This window comes from Amblyraja radiata, chromosome 9, assembly GCF_010909765.2.
Source record: "Amblyraja radiata isolate CabotCenter1 chromosome 9, sAmbRad1.1.pri, whole genome shotgun sequence".
Classification (NCBI taxonomy): Eukaryota; Metazoa; Chordata; class Chondrichthyes; order Rajiformes; family Rajidae; genus Amblyraja; species Amblyraja radiata.
The window spans coordinates 21,682,839-21,703,735 of record NC_045964.1 but is presented as its reverse complement, the minus strand read 5'-3'; the positions used below and the strand labels follow the sequence as shown (position 1 = coordinate 21,703,735).

The following is a 20,897-nucleotide window of genomic DNA, read 5'->3' as shown; positions in this document are numbered from 1 at the left end:
TTTTTACCGATGACCCGTTCCTCAAATCGATTTATGTCAACACCGAGTGCTAGCTTCAGAACTTGGCGAACATTCACACTCGACAGAAAGAAGCGATCCCTTTCATTCCCCGGTAGAAATGAACAAAGCTTAGACGGTCTCTGTCCACCTCACACCTCATCAGCTGTGCAGTGGAGGGGGTTGAACCGGTCAATGGGGAGGGGGGGGGGGGGGGGGGGGGGGGGGTATTTGTAGCTGTAATACTGGGGAGAATTATACATTGAGTATTTTATACTGTTCCATCTCGTCCTCTGTCTCTTGTGCAAATACTTATCTTAGCCTATTGCCCGCAAGTTAACAAAAATAATCCCTTTTTAAACCCCAAAGTTGATCCCCGTTCTCCGTCAAATTAATCTCTGTGGAAGTCACAACTAAAAGTTATCCCGACTAACAGTAAAATAAAACTCTGCACGTGGTATCGCAGATGTGTGTGTGCGTGGATATATATATATAAAATACAGCCTTAGATTTTGGACATCGAAGTGATGCAAATCGTGGCCTCTTCGCCACTTTTTTTTTTAAATGAAAGGATTTTGCTAAAGAACAGAGTGAGTAGGATTTGCTATTTTATATAGCAGTCGCGGACATTCTGCCAAAGAAGCCAGTAGCAGCTCTTTAGTCTTCGGTGGTGATATTGAATTCCTTTAATAACAATTGCAAGGTATTCGCGGATTCGGTAAGGATACCTCGTAAAACACCTTTGAAATAAAACAGTAATTGATGCTGAGGATTTTATTTTTAATTGATTGGCTGATTTAGGTCTGGTTTTTTTTTTAACCAGCAGAGTTAATTTGTTAAATAAATAGGTAATCTTGCATGCCAGTATTAATGCATCTCAGCAATGAAACGAATCACAATTTACCCAAGGTTTGATGTTAGCAGGAACAGTAAATCCTCCACGGTCTAATTCATTGCAAACACTGCACATTCGTCGCATTAATAAATTGATTACTCGTGCAAATACAGTGGGCTCTCCTTTACTATGAGGTCCTGGACAAGAGCTGTTCATACTAAAGGTGTAAAAAAAAAGTTAAGTCATTAAACGTCCCCATGGCAACGCAAATAACATAAAACAAATTGTGGCACCTTAAATTGAAAGCAGATGTTCTTGCGTTGCAAGGGCGAAAGTACTTCAAAAATATCTAAACGCGGGCACATATGTATTGCATAATTAGACACATACCGCTGAAACAGGCTCTTCAGCCCCACTCGTCCATGCTGACCAAGATATCTATCTGAGCTAGTCCCACTTGCCCTCATTTGACCCTTATTCCTCTAAGCCTTTCCTATTTATGTACCTGTCCAAATGTATTTTAAATATTGTTATGATACTAACCTCAAACAATTCATTTGGCAGCCCATCCATATAAATACCACCTCTGAGTGACAACGTTGAACCTCAGGTTCTTGTTATATATTCCCCCTGTCACCTTAAAACTATGTCCACTAGTTCTTACTTTCCCAACTCTGGGGGCAAAGACTGTGTGCATTCATCATTGCAGGAAACATTTTCCCGATGTTGGGAGAGTTGTAAATCTGTGCAATTCTCTGCCAATTCACTGGATGTTTTCATGAGAGGGTTATATTTAGCTCTTAGGGCTAAAGGGATCAAGGGATATGGGGAAAATGCAGGAACGGATTTTAGATACCAGTCATGATCATATTGAATGGCAATGTTAGCTCGAAGGGCCGAGTGGCCTACTCCTGCACCTATTTTTCTATGTTTCTATCCTATTTCCGTCCCTCATGATATAAGAATATCCCTCAATCTCCCACCTCCAAGGAATAAAGTCTCAGCCTGCCAAACCTCTCCCACAACCCAGTCCCTGGAGTCCTGGCACCATCCTCGTAAATATTTTCTGGACTATTTACAGCTGAACAACATCCTTCCTATAGTTGGGTGACCAAAACTGAACACAATACTCCAAACGGTTCCTTACCGATATCAGGCACAACTATAACATTGCATCCCAACTCTTGTATTCAATACCTCGATTGTTCTCATTTTTTTCTTTGCCACTCTGTCTGTGATGCCTCTTCCAGGGAACTATGCACTGCTTGGTCCCTCTGTTCTATGACACTCCCCAGGGCACTAAAGTCCACCTACCCTGGGTTAACTTCCCCAAAATCAACACCTCGTACTTATCTGAATTAAACTCCGTTCGCTCTTCCTCGGTCCACTTACCCAGCTGATCAAGATCCCATTGTAATTATTGGTGGCCATCGTCACTGTTAGCGATACCACTTATTTTAGTGACAACTTTACTAACCAAGCCTTGTACATCCTCACCCAAATCGTTAATACAGATGACCAAAACCAATAGGCTCAGCACGGATCCCCGAGGCTCATTGTGTAAAGAAGGAATTGCAGATGCTGGTTAAGTAGCATCAGACTGGACCCTTCAGCCTGATGAAGGGCCACGTCCCGAAAACCTATTCCTTTTCTCCAGAGAAACTCGCTGAGTTACTCCAGTATTTTTGTGTCTATCTTCCCTGAGGCACATCACTGGTTATGGGCTTCCAGTCCCAAGAACAACCTCCCATACACTCCACCAAGCCGGCTAGCTGGTTCTCCCTGGATCCCATGCGATGTAACCTTCCAGAGCCAAGGGGCTCGACCCGAAACGTCACCCATTCCTTCTCCCCAGAGATGCTCCCTGTCCCGCTGAGTTACTCCAGCTCTCTTATGTCTATCTTCCACCTATTATTTAGTTGATAGTTACACAGTTAAATGTGGAGCAAGAAGGAGCTGCCCGGAGGAGCACCGAACCTGCTGCAAATCTGGACGATTGATTGCATTGACAACATTGTTTGTACACCTGCATCAACAACCACGACTGGTCCTCTGGGACATATAAACTCTGTGCTCCTCGGGGGTGCGGTTAATTCGTACCCACTTGAAGGACGGGTAATACGCCGAAGCCTTTTCTGTGAAAAAGTCCGCGGGGCGAAAATGTGCGTTTTGTAAAAAAAAAATGCTTTTGACAGCTGGAAAGTAAACATTTCAAGCTAACTTTGTGTTTTTGTTTTTGCATTGCGGCCGCGGCTTTGGTGTGAGGTTTCTCCGCGTCCTGGAGAAATGCGGAAAACGCTAAGGCAAATCGACAGCGACCAATTTGTTGCACTCTGATGAGATGGGAAATGTGGCAATGGCTGGTGACTGGGATAGCAAAGGGTGTTCGGAATATCCAACAGACGGCCTACTACTAGATGAAATTAATGCATCTAATTTTGTACAACTAGACACTGGGAAGAAAGCTTGCAGTAACGAAATGCAACTTTTTTGTCAGTGTTGAATGTCGGTCCAGATTCTGCCCGCAATCATAGTATTTTATAATGTTCCCGGGGTAAACAAGCGAATATGTCTACGATCCAAGGATTCCTTTTATCTTTGGGATGTGGGGGGTGTACGGTTTGTATGAGAAAGATTTTTTTTCCAGCAGATATATATTTGTATGCGCTCGGGTTTATACGCATTCAAGCCACTTTTGTTGTGGTCTGGCAGCAGGGGAGCGACTTGATCTGAGACAAATTATGCAATGTATTCAAACTGAGATCGCGGGCGCAATCGCTCAACGTTTTGAGATAATCTCTGGACGAAATCTGCCCTGTTCACCGTTTCTTTTTGTTGGTGCAAAAACGGACGCATCTTTACCGTTTGTTACAATCCTCACTTCATAACGCGCAGCCTTTACCAATTTCCCGCTATAATTAACGAGATCCAATCTCTCCTATGTGTGCCTCGCTGACACAGACCCTTCCATTTCACACCATTCGCTGACCCATTCCCATATGGAGAGATAAATTGCACTCTCCCAGTTCATTAAATGCCACCCCCTCCTTTGCTAGTTAAAAAAAAGCTTTACTCCTTGAAGAAACACATGTAGGAATCATTAATCTCCAGGCTAATTGTAGTCTGAAACACACAAGCTGTCCTTGAGCCCACTTCCCCCCCGCGCCACAGTGCACTGGATAATCCACGGGCAATTTGCAAATATTTGATAAAATCGGATGTTTAAAGACTACGATTATTTTAGAAGGTCGTCTACCGGTTTAGAATGTAACACCGAGGGCTTCAAAAGCACCGTTTGGTCACAGTATGAAGCCAGTTCTAAACGCCCCTCCTCCTCCATCACACCTGCAACACAAGATCAACTTCTGGTTACCAGACACAAAGACAGCTAGTGTGTCAACATCTGTGCAGAAGGGGGGGAATGGGAGGGGGACAATCTTCAATTCTTACTAACATTTTTCAAATGACAAAGTTAAACTGAGAGTGCACCAATTGCAGTAATATACATTTATCAACTGCACCGGTAGCGCCGTTAATATTGGATTTGAAGCGACTGAAAGATGGATCAGTTGTTATTTTTTTTCTCTCTCCTTACAATTGGAAATAACTTATTCAGGCAATTACAAGGAAGTACCGCCCACCCACACGCAGATTGGGCAACGTTAATCCCATTGTTGGCAAGCGGAGCGCCCACTGCATCCACGATTGGCGAGTGTTGCTGTCACTCGCCGCCCTGTGTCACTCTGCCTGGGATGAAGGTGCCTATAACGGGAACCGCATGGAAGTTTGTGCGCTTTATTACCAGAAGCGGGCACGTTTAAGAGATTTCACCGCAGGGGGTGTGGGGAAAAGAAAAGACCAGATGAGTGGTTGCTTAACACATTTTTTGGCGTACTCAGAAAGCCGAGAATACTAGTCGCCAACACTGGCAGCGGGTTTACCGGTAAACCCCCAGTAAGGGTCCCCGAGCCTGGGAATCTTGACTGATATTACACGGGAGGGCTTGTGTGAACATTAGAAACATGTTCAGAAAGTTTTGTATCATCGTCCTCTCTCACGTCATGCTGTTGTTCGTGACCCTGCCACCCTCCCTCTCCCAGAGATCGAGTGGACCAAAGGTAAGTGTGTTTAATCTGACAGAGTTTCCAAGCAGTTTTCTTCTCGTTTTCCTTTTATTCCGGGCAGCCTGTCTTTCTTTTACTCATAGTGTATCTCAGCTTTAAATATCAGCCATCTGACTTGACACCTGTCATTCTTCCCGCGGTTGCAGGCTAATATCGAGCGACAACGTTGCTGAGATCTGAAATATGTTTCTGGGGGGTTGGATGAGATTGACGCTAGTGGGTCGCAGCATGAAAGTTAAACTGATTGTATTTGGACATTATTATCAGAGAAAGATTGAGAGCCGACTTTCCTCCACCGGGGAATGAGATACGCTGGGATTTAGAGAGAGATTGTTTCGGGCATAACCTGGACATTTGATGGGAGTTGCGAGGTCCAGTGTTGTCTATCTCTAAAGATTAGAACTAGAATCGGGTTTCGTGTCGGGCCGGGCTGTGGGAGTCGGTGGGCAATTTCCCCCACCCCGTCTCCCCTCCCATTCCTCGCTTTTATCTATCGACGTATTATTCGCTCCGTACGCTACTGCTCCGGTAACTTATCCCGAGAGGAAGGACAAGTGAGGTGAAATTGACCAAACCGGTTCCGGGATTCAGAGAAGGGCAGTAAAACTCTCAAACAGTGCATTCTTAAGCCTATAAATCAGCTTGACCTATCGAGATAAGTTCAAGCCCTTGAACAAAGATACACCTCGAGCCCATACGCTTCTCCAAAGGACAACTTTCCCACAACTTCCCGCAGGAATTAAGTTATTCATTATTTGTTTTAGAATATTTCACAATCGGATGATTTGACACAAGGATGCGATTTACCAGACTGCAATTTCAATTGACACCAACGTTAACAAATAATCAACACGCCTGGACGTGCAAAACAGAAACAAAAAATTGTATTCTAGACTTCTTAATTAACCTTAAAAAGGGTTCGCACCTAAAAAAATACCCAGAATGAAAGATGCGGGTGAAAATAATGGATACACGATCCGCATTCTTTATTCGGTGACTCACAGTTGCTTTAGGGAGAAAAAGCCCGTCCTGTAAGCGAAGAGGCTAGAACAACCAAAACCGGGCTTTGTAGAGATGCGGCAATGTCAGGTTTAGTTTAAAAAACACACCGGGCAAGATAAATAGAAATTATGCAGCTTTTCCGGAATGTACACTTACCATTTTTTTCAACATGAGTTTATTCTGTGTGAAACGAGGGTTAGGACGAAATATTCATTTAAAAGGACACCCACTTAAAAAAAAATCAATTTGGCAAAATCGTTTAATAATACCACGGGTGCAGCAATATGAAAATGAAGAACATCGTAAAATGCAGTGCGCAGGGCTGATTGATGTATTTCGCGTGAAATTATAAATACAGATACCGGTTTAAAATAAAATGAAAATCCAAGGAGGGAAAGAAATGTATGAGCAAAGCAAAGGAATGGGGTTGGATGTGAAGCCCGGATAAGCTTTCTTTATGCAGATGCACAATGTGTAAGGGACAAAATGAGTGGTTACTAATGCAAATTCAAAATATCATATGCAGTCATTTCTGTTGCATGCTCTCATTTATTGAGGGACTGGCAAATGAATGTGCAGTTTATATCAGCATAGACCCACCAGGGACGGTGTAGGAGGGGCGGTAGCCTTGTGGATCAGCGTGAAATTATCCTATTGACGAGAGAGGTAATAAGAGACTGAAAATAATGTAAGGCTGTGTATTGCTCCCCTGTGGCAGATGTGAAGTGGTGGATTGTGTCCACGCAATAATTGGGCACACATCTAAAAATTTGGGGGGATTTTAGCTTTTTTGTTTGGTTTGGGATAAGCTCTTGTCAGAAAGATGCAGAATATCTTGCGCCCCTTGGTATAGCTTTCTGTAACAGGACGTCCCAGAACCAACGAGATTAGTTTAGAGATGTCAAACCATGTTGGATTTAGTAAAACCACGTTTAATTAGCTGCCTAAAGTTGCGTGATCGTTCTGATAGTGACTACAGAAAGATAAAGCTCAATTGCAGGGAGAATTTTTTTTTAAATATTTCAAAATATACTTTATTCAATTGGTAAATATATACAATTTCTGAACCATTCAAACAAAATTCATCCGACATTTTCGGAGACTATACAAATTTTTCCAGTACAATTTTTTTACATTTGTCAAATTTCACCAAACAGTCCCCCACCAGTACCACTCTGTGGCCCCAGTCCAAGTAATAAATATATACAATGTGTACACAGTGCGAAAATTTCCATCTGACATTTCAAGTTCCACAAAAAATGTCCCCCACCCGTGCCACTCATGTGGCCCCCTGGCGTGGGATACCTTCCCTTAATTTAATTTGAGGGGCGTCTCCACCATACCGTGCCCCCCATGTCCAGCAGCGGAAGGACCCTAGACTGTGGCCCTCCCCCACCGAGCCTTGGCATTGGCTGCACCAAGCTTCAGCGAGTCCCTTAGCACGTACTCCTGCAGTCTGCAGTGGGCCAGTCGGCAACATTCCCTGACGGACATCTCGCTCTGCTGGGTGGTGAGCAACGCTCGGGCAGACCAAAGAGCGTCTTTCACCGAGTTGATGACCCTCCAGCAGCACTCGATGTCAGTCTCTGAATGTGTCCCTGGGAACAGTCCGTAAATCACAGAGTCCTCTGTGACGGAGCTGTTCGGGATAAATCGTTCCAGGGACCCTTTCATACCTCTCCAGACTCGTTTTGCAAATCCACACTCTGCAAAGAGGTGGGCAACCGTCTCCTGTCCATAGCAACCGTCCCGGGGGCAGCGTGCGCTGGTAGTGAGGTTCCGACGGTGCAGGAAGGATCTAACTGAGAGGGCTCCCCTCACCGCCAGCCAAGCCAGGTCTTGGTGCTGAATTGCCACATGACGACCAGGGATCTATATTGAGGGAAGAAAGATTGGTAAGAGGCGTGGGGAGAGAATTTGATGCAATATAGCGTTTGCTTATTCTGTTAAGGGGGAAAGAGTACCATTTACCACTTCCCCTTCCCGCAGACCCCAGCGACGGGTCGCTAAAGAGGTAAGGGACATGTAAAATTTAAAGGAAACTCATAGGAACGACAAGGCTCTGGGAGCTGAGAGATGTAGAGAATGCAAGTGGTTAGGGAAGTCTAAGAAGTGTGTAAAATAATTTGCAAGAGATATTGGAATCAATACAAATTGCACCAGTACGTGCAGTTGAGGAAGACACCCCGTGGAAAGTAATACAGAGCACTTGCCAAAATTAACTCAAACAGAATAACAGCAATGAAAAAATACTGGCACCATATTGCCATTAATTCCAGAACCAGATGCATTCCAATCTAAGGGTTTTAAGTGAAGTAGGTGAGAACATTGCAGGAGGCCTAATTAAAATCGTTAAGAACTCTTAATTCAGGTAGTGTTGCCTTAGACTGGAAAATCGCACATATCATTGTTCTAGTTAAGAAAAATAGGGAAATGAAACTCAGGAATTATAGACTAATTAGCCAGGTATTTGTAATCAGTTAATTACTAGTATTTATAATTGAGATTAGAGTGACTAATTGACTTAAATTTCAACTGAACAGCACCAACGGATGCAAAACAAGAGAGATTAAGACACAGGAGACTGCAGATGCTGGAATCTTGAGCAAAAAACAAAATGTTGGAGTCAGGCAGCATCTGTGCAGGGAATAGATAGTTGGTGGTTGGGATCTGGACTCTTTCTCCCCTCTGCTCCGTCAGTGTAAGGAAGCTGGAAAAGAGGGGTGGGGTAAATCCTGGCGAGTGATGGGCACAATATGGTGGAGTAACTCAGCAGGGCAGGCAGCATCTCTGGATAGAAGGAATGGGTGACTTTTCAGACTGACTGAAGAATGGTCTCGACCCAAAATGGCACCCATTCTTTCTCTCCAGAGATGCTGCCAGGCCTGTTGAGTTACTCCAACATTCGGTGTAAACCAGCATCTGCAGTTCCTTCCTTTACAAGGTGAGGTGGACTTGATGGATAAACGGGTGAAGTGTGACAAAAACTGGAGGTGAAAAGCAGATAAAAGGGTGCCAGCAGGTCAGGCAGCATTGCTGGAGAATGAATTGGTGACGTTTTGGGTTGAGACCGTTCTTCAGATTTGACCAATCAAATCTTTATTTCATGAAAAGTGCATATTGCTGTGTGGAATAATTGTGATTAATTTGAGCAGCTTATCCAATGCCCTTGTCTTTTGTTATATATGAAAACATTGGGTGACATGGAGGCACGGTGGCAGAGCTGCTGCCTTACAGCTGCTGAGACTGTGGGTGCTGTCTGTACAGAGTTTGTACGTTCTCCCCGTGACCACATAGGCTTTCTCAGGGTGCTTCGGTTTCCTCCCACAGTCCAAAGATGTACAAATTTGTTAGCTAATTGGCTTCTGGAAATTGCCCTTGGTGTGTAGGATAGTGTAAGTGTGTGGGGATCAGTGGTAGGCGCTCACTCAGTGGGACAAAGTGCCTGTTTCTGCACTGTCTCTAAACTAATTTGCAGTGCATGATTGTATTTCCCCCCTTGTTAGTGAAAGTGCCAGCAAATTATTGTGTGTTTTAACTTTTGCTGCCCTTAGTTTGTTTTTTTTTGGCGGGGTAGAGGTGAATCGGACAGTACTCTAGCTTATGGAAGGACCATTCTGAAGCCTGATAACACAGGGGAAGAAGCTGTTTGTGAGCCTGGTGGTTCGTGCTTTCAAGCTTCCGTAACTTCTGCCCGATGAGAGCGGGGAGAAGAGGGAATGACCAGAGTGGGAATGGCTCTGACTATGTTGGCTGCTTGCCCAAGTTATCAAGAATAGAAGTCAATAGAAGGAATGTTACATGTACCCAACAGCCAGAAATGTCAGGCTTGTTGTATTGTCTTGGAGGAAGATTAATGCAAATGTATAAAATGATTTGGTAGTCTACAGGGTTACATTTCTGAGATGAGATTAGGGTGGCACAGCAGATAGTGTTGCTACTGCATTGTTCCAGTTACCTGTGTCTTATCCTGACCTTGGGTACTGTTTGTGTAGCGTTTTCCCATTCCTGTGTGGCTTTCTCCCAGGTGCTCTGATTCTTTCCTGCATTTCAAAGGTTAATTGACTGCTATAAATTGCCTCTGGTGTGAGTGTGTGGAAATATTCTGAGAGCCAGCATTGACTTGGCCTTTAAACTTGTAAGAGAATACGAAACAAATACCAGGCTTTGGACTTTAGAGATACAACATGGAAATAGACCCTTTGGGCCACTGAGATTGTGCCAATCAGCGATCACCCCATACACTAGCACAATCCTACCCACTAGGGACAATTTACAATTTGTTTAACCAAAGTCAATTAACCTACATGTCTTTGGAGTGTGGGAGGAAACTGGAGTACCTGGAGAAAACCCACGTGGTCACAGGGAGAACATACAAACTCCCAAACGATAGCACCTGTGGTCAGGATCTTGCCTGGGCCTCTGGCACTGTAAGGCAGCAACTCTACTGCTGCACCACTGTGCCGCACCTTAGAATTAGAATTTTGTTGGTGTAGATTAGTATCAAACTTTTAATGATATTGAGGTGGTTGAGGGGGATTGTATTATGGAGTGGAAATCTGTTTCTGTTAGCTCGGCAGCATGGGATCCTTGGGAGTTTAGTTTTAGTTTTAGAGATTCAGCATTGAAACAGGCTCCTCAGCCCTCTGAGTCTGCACCAACCAATGATCACCCATGCACTAGTTCTACCCTACACATGAGGGTCAATTGACAAAAGCCAATTAACCTTCAAACTTGCACGTCTTTGGTTTGTGGGAGGTAACCGGTGGACCCGGAGAAAACCCACGTGGTCACAGGAAGAATGTACAAACTCTGTACAGACAGCATCTGAGGTCATAATTGAACATGGGTCTCTGGTGCTGCCCAGCCCTTTACTTTATTATTCAATGCAACCCAGACTTGCTCAAAGCATCTTCTGTAACCAGAAGCAAGATGAGTGTTATTGCAGAGTAATATTGTGCCATGCAAATCCCTCTTAAGATTGATCATAGTAAAGACTCTTCCATTTTGTGATCATGAGTTTTCCTGCTGACACCAGAGTTTGGAAATACGCTATCAGTTGTGTTCAAAGGCACCAGCAACACAATGGAGAAGAAATTAAAACCTGCTGTTTAGTCCTTGCAGGAAAGCATAATTGCTGAATTATTTCAGACCAAAAAAACAGTCATTGCCTATCTACATATAGGTAATAAATAAAATATTAAAGTATCCATTTGAGTATCAGATACAATTGGATGTGCAGTTGATATTTTAATTCTTAGCCAGAATCACTTATTTACTGTTTCAAAAATCTTTCATAAATTACTTTTTCAGCCTGCTAATTTATTGTGCTCATTTAACCCAAAATTAATTGCATAGCTGTTGGAACTGTTCATGCATTTGTTGATTTCAAAATGTTGATTGGTTATATGTGTCAATTAACCCGATCAGTTTTATCAAATTGAGAATGAGTGAGTATTCTGATTTGGCATTGTTAAACTGGAGTGTAATAACCGGTAAGTGTTATTATGTAATAATAGTGTAATTATATAATAGTGTAATAAGTTTTTTCTTTACAGTAATGGAGCCTAATATGTAAAACGAATATATTCAGGAAAATAAAGCATAAAACATCATCTTGCGGCTGTAGTATTAATGTTGTTAGAATGGTAGATGGGTGATTGTGTAAGCAATTCAAATCTTTAAAGGGAAATGTTTAGATTTTTTTACTTCAGAAATCTTGCCTACGAATAATTTTTACCCTGAGTTCAAACTTGTGCCTCTCGTTGTCTTTCCTTTGCTAGTGCAGGGCAAATGTGCTTCTCCAGCAGGGAAAGAACTTGCAAGACTAATCTGATGTATAGGGCTGCTAACGCCTACCGTGAAACAGTTAATGCATTTTGAAGGATTAGGAAAATAAGGGCTATGGGGGCACCAGCACTGAAGAAGAGATGAGACCTGGGCAGATCTGGAGCAGATCAACCGTGGTCACTTGGAATGGTGGGATAGGTTTGAGGGGCCGAGTGGCATACTCTTGCTCCAAGAGAAGATTTACAAGGATGTTGCCAGGACTCGAGGGCCTGAGCTATAGGGAGAGGTTGAGCAGGCTAGGACTTTATCCCTTGGAGTGCAGGAGAATGAGGGGTGATCTTATAGAGGTGCACAAAATCATGAGAGGAATAGATTGGGTAAATGCACAGTCTCTTGCCCAGTGTAGGGGAATCGAGAACCAGAAGATACTGGTCTAAGGTGAGGGGGGAGAGATTTAATAGGAATCCGAGAGGTAACATTTTCACACAAAGGGTGGTGAGTGTATGGAATGAGCTGCTGGAGGAGGTGGTTGTGGAAGGAACTATCGCAATTTTTAAGAAACATTTAGACTGGTACATAGTCTAAATAGGACAAGTTTACAGGCATAAGGGCCGAAACACAGGCAGGTAGGACTAGTGTAGATGGGACATGTTGGTCAGCGTGGACGTTGGGCCGAGGGGCATTTTTCCATGCTGTATGAATCTGTGATGCTATATCAAATACACATGCGTGTTACCAACTGAATTCTGTTGGTATTCTTTTTATTTCGTGAGGAATTCTTTCCTCTCATTGTTTAAAAAGAACACATTATTTTATTCTTGTCCTTGTATTTCCAATTGCAACAGCCCCATTCTTCCACCTGCTGTCTTTCTATAGGTGACTATGAGCTTTATGTACTGAAGGATAGTTTGTCATGGTCCAATTGGAAGCCCTTTACCCTGAATTGTGGAGTGCTTTCCATGGGCTATATTACACAATCACCTCACCTTTACAATAGTGCAGCTCAAAGAGTGATGGAAGAGTCAGTTCAAAACTGCATTTTGGTGTAAGGCATCATAGATTGTCAATTTTGACATGAAGACCCTCCACATCGGGGCATGAACTGCTTCAGAGCAATGCAGTGAGCTGTCCAGTGTCACGAGTCTCGCAGCACATTCACTGGCCCTTTGGCCCAGTGTATCTGTATCAAGTACCTGTCTATAACAATTCAATTTCCCTGCACTTGGTCTGTGGCCTTCCTATTGAAGGCATTCTCCCCACTGAAGTTAGGACATTGGGGGGAAAACCCACTCTCCAACTTTCATTAACATAGAAACATAGAAAATAGGTGCAGGAGTAGGCCATTCGTCCCTTTGAGCCTGCACCGCCATTCAATATGATCATGGCTGATCATCCAACTCAGTATCCTGTACCTGCCTTCTCTCCATACCCCCTGATCCCTTTAGCCACAAGGGCCACATCTAACTCTCTCTTAAATATAGCCAATGAACTGGCCTCAACTACCTTCTATGGCAGAGAATTCCAGAGATTCACCAATCTCTGTGGTGAACAATGAATTGTCATGGTTGATACCGGAGATCAGTCGTGATCTCATTGAACATGATAACACGTGGATGAGAATATACAAGGTATGATTAGCTCGTTTGCAGATGCCACAAAAATTGATGGCATTGTAGACAGTGAAGAAGGGTATCAAAAATAGCAGCAGGATCTTGATCAGTTGGGCAGGTGGGCTGAAGAATAGTTAATGGAACTTAATACAGATGAGTGTGAGGTGTTACATTTTGTGAAGTCAAACCAGGGCAGGACCTTCACAATGATTGGCAGATCTCTGGAGAGTGTTGTGGGCAGAGGGATCCAGGAATGCAGGTACTTGGCTCCTTGAAAGTGGCATCCCAGGTAGGATAGTCCAGAAGGCTTTTGACACATTGGACTTCATTAGTCACTACTGTGTATAGAAGTTGAGAGGTTATGTTACAGTTGAACAAGACACTGGTGAGGCCACATTTGGAGTATACTGTTCAGTTTTGGTCACCCTGTTATAGGAAAGATGTTGTTAAGCTGGAAAGTGTACAGAAAAGATTTACAAGGGTGTTGCCAGGACTTGAGGGCCTGAGCTATAGGGAGAGGTTGAGCAGGCTGGGATTTTATTCCTTGGAGCATGAGAGGATGAGGGGTGATCTCGTAGAGGTGTACAAAATCATGAGAGAAATATATCTGGTAAATGCACGGAGCCTTTTAGCCAGAGTAGGACATAGGTTTAAGGGGGGAAAAGATTTAATGGGAACCAGAAGGGTTATTTACACATAGGGCAGTGGGAGTATGGAACGAGCTGACAGAGGAAGCAGCTGAGGCAGGTACTATCACAAACTATCACAAAGACATTTGGGCAGGTACATGGATAGGATAGGATTAGAATGATATGGACCAAACGCGGGCAGGTGAGACTAGTGTGTAGACGGGGTATATTGGTCAGCGTGGACAAGTTGGGCCAAAGGATCTGTTTTGGAACTCTGTGACTCTATCTAAAACAGTCTTATGGGGCTGAATGGCCTTGAGTTGTTCCTTTGAGCCAAGCATGTGACTGTGTTCTTGGGGTCAGCTGTAATGTTAAATGCTTTGTGTCAGTTGTCAATAAGTGTCATGGGATTCAGAGTAGAAATGATAATGCAATGAGATTGAGTGTTTCCACATAGGCTCCAGACACACTGGGACACTCAGTGTAAAATAACAACAAGCCGATATGTAATGTACAATGACACCAGGCAATTAATAATCTAAAGTTTAAATGGGAAACTGAGAAATCCCACAGAGAATTAATGCCCCATGTGTTACAAACAACATGGATTTTAAGTGAGGCCTGGAACTTATCAAATGCTTGAAAAAATGTTATTTCCAGTAATTATTTTAAAGACATTTTTAATAAAAAATACCTGGTTTATGTCAAGTTTTCCCTGCTGATTCTGCCCTCTCACTTTAGTTTCCTCATTTTCCGATTCCAAAGAATTGCATTTTGCACTGAGGAGAGGAAATTGGGCAAAACCAAGAGCCAGCTCTTTAAGTTGTCAGTCAGAATTCTGTAGTGCTGGAGAGTACAGAGGTAATGGATCCTCGGTAGCCTTTAGTCAGGCTGGAATGACCGATACTTAAAGTACAAAGTGAACCTTTGTGAGTAAAAGCTCTCCGTGCACCTGAACTGAAACGGAATGCTGTTCAGCCCAATTTGGTTACTGCACGAGAGACGGGTAAGTGGTTATCTTTGAAGGAAACCAACCTGAGTTAAGATGTAAACACCGGTGAGGATCAGTTCAAGTAGGTCCCCTTTAATTCTCACAGATTCAAGCCTCAGATACACAGTGGAGGCCGCTTTTTATTATTTTTGCATGAGGGACCCGTGGACAACCCAGTTGAAAGTTTGCAGAAGCAGTGTTGGAGGCCACTCTGCATATCTGCTCACCTGCACATGCTAGCTCGTCAGAACCGGATTGAAACCCTTCACTGATTTATTTTTTGCTTATCTTTCATTTCTTATTGAAATTGTATCATAAGGTTTGTAGAATCCCAATACAATACAATCAGTTTTATTCGTCACATTGCACATAAAGTGCAAGTGAAATGAATTTGCCAGCAGCGGTACAATGAGAAAGAACACACAAAAACACAATAAAATTTTAACACAAACATCCACCACAGCATTCATCACTGTGGTGGAAGGCACAAAATTTGGCCAGTCCTCCTCCATTTTCCCCCGTGGTCGGGACCTCGCCCCTCCGCAGTCGCCGCTGCGGGCGTCCAGATGATAAAGTCAAGGTAAGTCCTGAATCGGTGCCTCCCCCACCGGAGACCTCGGCTTCAGATTGGTGTAGGCCGCAGGCCAGCGGTCGGTGATTTAGAGTTCGCGCCGCAGCCAGAAGCACCGCAGACTGCAGGGCCGGCAGTCGAAGTCGAAGCTCCCCTCCAGGGATCCCCAGCGAGGAACCCCGCTCCCGATGGTAAGTCCATGCCGCACCCACGGTAAAAGTAGGCCGCGGGCCAGCAGTCGGAGTGGGAGCTTCTTCCTCTCCCGGGTCCCCAACGTGAGATCCCGGGCTGTAGACGCCACGCCAGCTGGAGGTGTGCAGACCGCCGGCTGCCCCGGTCCAGCGAAATGGAGCGCTCCCCTCCGGCGAGCCCCAGCGAGGGCTCGCCAGCTCCGCACTGCGCCCGCTGCTGAAGCCCCGGGCGCGTCTCCAGGAAATGCCGCACCGATCCTCGTTGTTAGGCCACGGGGGAGGCGACCTGGAAAAAGTTGCCTCTCCGTGGAGGAGGCGACTGAAGCGGTTTCCCCCTCACCCCCCCACACCACCCCCAACACAAAACACACAAATAAACATTAAAAACATACATTTAAACACTAAAAAAATAAAAAAAGGTGAAAAAAACTGACACACTGCTGGCAGGGCGCCGGCTTGCAGCGCCCCCACAACCTTCACAGGCAGTAATATCTTCATGTCGTAGGAGTAGAATTAGGCCGATCTGCCCATTGAGTCTACTCAGCCATTCGATCATATCCTTCCCTCAACTCCATTCTTCTGCCTTCTGCTCGTAACCTGTGACACCCTTACTAATTAAATACCAGTCAATCTCTTCTTTAAAATTCCCCAAAGACTTGGCATCCACAACCCTGTGGCAATGAATTCCACAAAGCCTCTCGGTAAAGAAATTCCACTTTCTGTTATTCTGAATGTTGAAAGGTTGAAATGAAGTAACATAGCAGGAGTGTAGAAACAAGGAACTGCAAATGCTGGTTTACAAAAAAAGACAAAGTGCTGGAGTAACTCAGCAGGTCAGGCAGCATTCCTGGAGAACATGGGTAGGTGACGTTTCGGTTTGGGACCTTGTTCAGCCCGAAGAAGGGTCCCACCCTAAACCTTACCTGTCCATGTTCTCCAGTGATGCTGCCTGCCCCAATGAATTACTCTAGCAATCAGTATATTTTTAAGGTGGTAGGATATTTGTGTGAAGTGTAAACACTGGCATTAAGCTATTGGATCAAATTATCTATTTCTGCACGTTAAGTTTCTAAGCAATGCCAAATAGTTGGGACCCTGTCACACAGGAGGCCCGGTCCCCCAAAGCAACCCGTTCCACAACGCAATATTCCACCACTCACCCAATCCCCTAACACAACCCAATCCCCTAACACAACCCGTTCCCCCAACGCAATATTCCACCACTCACCCATAGCCCCCAACTGCGCAGGCACGGCTCATTTCACCACCCACAGTTCCCTCCCCTCCCAGTTCCCTCTTCATCCTCCCTCTTCTTTCCCCTCTCCTCCTCCCCTCCCCAATCCCTCCTTCATTTCTCCCTCTCCTTTTCCTTGCCCTCAGTCACCCTCCCCCCCTCCATAACTCTCCCCACCCCCCTCCTATCCTTTTATCCACCACCTCCCCCACTCCTCACCTCCCCCTATCTTCCCCCCCCACTATCCCTCCTCACCTCCCCACTGCTCTCCTCTCCCTCTATTCCCCACTCCCTACCTCCCGCACTCCCTCACTCCTCTCCCTCTATTCCCCCTCCTCCCCCACCAGACATGAGACGGGAAAAAGCTGAAAAAAGAGGAAGAGATAGATTTCGCCGCAAATCCACAGGTTTTTTAACTCGGCAAGGCCCCACCGCCGCCGCCGCGAAGTTCCACCGCCGTCGCGGATCCATTGCCACGAGGCCTCACCTCCGCGGTCTCGATGCCTCCTGGATCGCCGCGCAGAACCGCGGCCAGGGCCTTGTGGGTAGAAGCACGAGTCGGACAAAGTGGCCGAAGGCGCCCGCGGCTGAGCACCACGTAAGATGTGAAGTGGGGCGTCAACAGTGGTAAAGCCTTGCAAAAATGGTGCCATGGTGGCGGCGAAGCCCTGTGGCGGCAGCGAAGCCCCACCAAACCTCAAAATCCGCGGATCCATGGAGAAATCTCATGCCTGCCCACACTTCCTCCTCCTCTCCGTCCCTACCCCCTCCTCTCCATCCCTACCCCCTCATCTCCCTCCCTATCCCCCTCCTCTCCCTCCCTATCCCCCTCCTCTCCCTCATACCCCCCACTCTCCCTCCTCACCTCCTCAGGATCTCGAGATTGCAGGCGTCAGCCTCAGAGCCCAGGCCCCAGATAGTCGGAGCATTAGTGATGCTCGCTTCACTCCTTCAGCTTTATCTTCCCCTCGCCGGGCAAGGTGGGCGCCGCCGGTGACTTTCAGTGGACGCGGCCAATCAGTGCGGCAATGGTGCAGGAAGGGGCGTCGCCATCCCGGCCGTGGTGGTGACTGACAGGAGAGGAGAACAATCTGCGTTGCGGAGACTGACAGGAGAGGAGACCAATCTGCGCATGCGTGGCTTTAAAGATTTTTAAACCTTAATAACTTTTAAAATATACTATTGATCGGAACAAAACTTGTTGCACTTGAAGCACAGGAGAATGGTGAGTAAGGTGGTGAAAAATTGTAGCGATATCGTGTATGGTTTTTGAGCAAATAGAAAAAACATGCAAACCGAAAGATAAGATCAGAATTTTAGTTATATAATTATAATGATAAGACTATTGATTCCTGCCGTTATAGGAAGTGGAGTGCAACTCTGTCAAGCTCTTCCTTAAGATGTAGGTATGGTCTTGTTGTGATTTTGGCAATGGATTGTCATAGTGACATACAGCACAGAAACAGGCCTTTCGGTCCACCATATTTTTGCCAACCATCAAGAACCTCTTTATCCTTTTCTCAATTTAAGCCCTTTTATTTCTCCTCACGATCCCATCAACTCTCTTTAGCTTCTACCACTCACCTATAGATTAGGAGCAATTTCCAGCAGCCAGTTAACCCCCCCAACCTGCATAAAGCACCTGGAGGAATCCCACATGGCCGCAGGGCGTACAAAATCCACATGGACTGCACTGGAGGCCAGGATTGAACCAGGGTCTCTGGAGTAGTGAGGCAGCAGCTGTGACACAGTATTGCTGCCCTGTGTCAAATTAGCACTTCAAATTTCCTTCAGGCAGCTTGCAGGAAATGAACATAATAAATCTGGGAGCAGAAAAAAAGAGGCAGCGAATGATGCCGGATTGTTACAAATGCTAAATGGTACATTGATCCCACTCATGATTGGAGCCTCTCACCTTGTATAGTCTGGCTGACATCTGATTCCAGTCCTGTTCTAAGTGATTGTCTTTGGTGATTGCTCAGCATGGACTTTACCTGTGCAATCCAAAATCGAAAGATAAATATTACTAAAGAAACTGAAGAGACCATTGGCAATTATTTATGTTGAGAGTGCAATTAATAGGGATTACTTTCTTGTAAACCAGTCTGAATATTGGGGTGGCACGGTGGTGCAGCGGTAGAGTCACTGCCTTACAGTGCCAGAGAGCCAGGTTTCATCCTCACTATGGGTGCTGTCTGTACGGAGTTTGTACATTCTCCCTGTGACCGCGTGGGTTTTCTCCAGGTGCCTTCAGCCACCTTCTGAGTTAAAACAAAATCTTCCTTGTATCCCCTGTAAACCTCTTCCTCCTTATTTCAAGCCTATACCCTCTGGTTATCAACACCTTTTCCACGTGAAAAACATTACCACTGTCCACTCAAACTATGGTCATAATGTTGTACGCCTCTATCAGCTATCCGCTCGGCCTTTAGTTTTCATTTAGTTTAGTTTAATATGTCACGTGTACCAAGGTACAGTGAAAAGCTTTTACGCTGCTTGCTATCCAGTCAGCAAAAAGACCGTACATGATTGTAATCAAGCAGTCCACAGTGTACGGATACAGGATAAAGGGAATAACATTTAGTGCAAGATAAATCCAGTAAAGTCCAATTAAAGATAGTCTGAAGATCTCCAATGCGTAGATGGTAAGTCAGGACTGCGCTGTGGTTAGTGTTGGGATGGTACAGTTGCCTGATAACAGCTGGGAAGGAACTGTCCCTAAATATGGAGGTTGTCATTTTCACACTTGTGCACATCATGATGGAAGAGGGGAGAAGTGGGAGTGACTGGAGTAAGACTGGTCCTTAATTATGCTGGTGGACTTGCCGAGGCCGCATGAAGTGTAGATGGAGTCAATGGAAGGGAGGTGGTTTGCTTGATGGTCTGGGCTACATCCACAACTCTGCAATTTCCTGCAGTCTTGGATGAAGCTGTTCACCGAACATGATGTGATACTTCTCCACTCTTTTGAAAACTAACCCAGTCTACCCTTCTCCAGAGCAACAGCGTAGCATCCCACATTTACCTCGCCAAAATGTTATAAAGCCATAGCATAACTTCCTTGCTCTTATATTCTGTCCCCCAAGCATTCTGAATGTCTTCGCTATCTAGTTGCACTGCCACCTTCAGGGACACCTGGGCCCCTCTGTTCCTCAATGCTCCCCAGAGCCATACCGTTCATTGTGCTTGTCCCACCTGTATTTGATCTTCCAAAATGCATCTCTTCATAAGTATCAGGGTTAAAAACCATGTTGCCCAACCCACCAGCTGTAACGTGAAACAATCCTCGCTACTTGCAGCACCACCATTTTTTTTGTCGCAAGCAGAACCTGCCCAACGATGTCTGGTGGGATTGCTCATTCTTTGAGAAAGGGACAAGGATGGTTGCTGGCTCGCTAGAGTAGAGTTTCCCACTCTGCCACCCAATGACTAAAGTATAGTTATTCTCCATGCATGCATGTGGACCGAACTGACCAAGCATAGCATCATAGAGTGATACAGCGTGGAAACGGACCCTTCGGCCCAACTCGCCCACACTGACCACCATGTCCCATCTACACTAGTCCCACCTGCCTGCGTTTGGACCAAATCCCTCTAAACCTGTCTTATCCATGTACCTGTCAAAATATTTCTTAAACTTTGCGATAGCACATGCCTCAACCTCCTCCGGCAGCTCGTTCCATAGGTGTAAAAAAAGTTACCACTCGGGTTCCTATTAAGTCTTTTCCCCCTTATTTTAAACCTATCCTCTGGTTCTCGATTCCTCTACTCTGGGCAAGAGACTCTGTCTGTTTACCCATTCTATTCCTAATGATTTTGTCATCCTATCCTGTTGAAATTTGAAGGGAATGAGTGAGAAAGAAGAATTCTGCAGGTGCAACAAGTTCCTGAGGATTTGGTCTGGGGTGGGGCAGATCCTTACA

At 45.2% G+C, this 20,897-nt stretch overlaps 1 protein-coding gene across 5 annotated transcripts in view; it reads left to right on the top strand.

Annotated features, from left to right (window-relative positions):
* Window positions 1–4,551: 4,551 nt before the first annotated feature.
* The window catches only part of smoc1 (SPARC related modular calcium binding 1), a 199,255-nt gene continuing 182,909 nt past the window's right edge, over window positions 4,552–20,897 (top strand). For 3 of the 5 annotated variants that reach the window (XM_033026838.1, XM_033026837.1, XM_033026841.1), the window contains exon 1: window positions 4,552–4,950. In XM_033026838.1, the coding sequence (XP_032882729.1) occupies window positions 4,855–4,950 (96 nt within the window). In that variant the 5' untranslated portion in view covers window positions 4,552–4,854. The remainder of the gene's footprint in view (window positions 4,951–20,897) is intronic. The other 2 variants (XM_033026840.1, XM_033026839.1) reach the window with 1 other exon arrangement.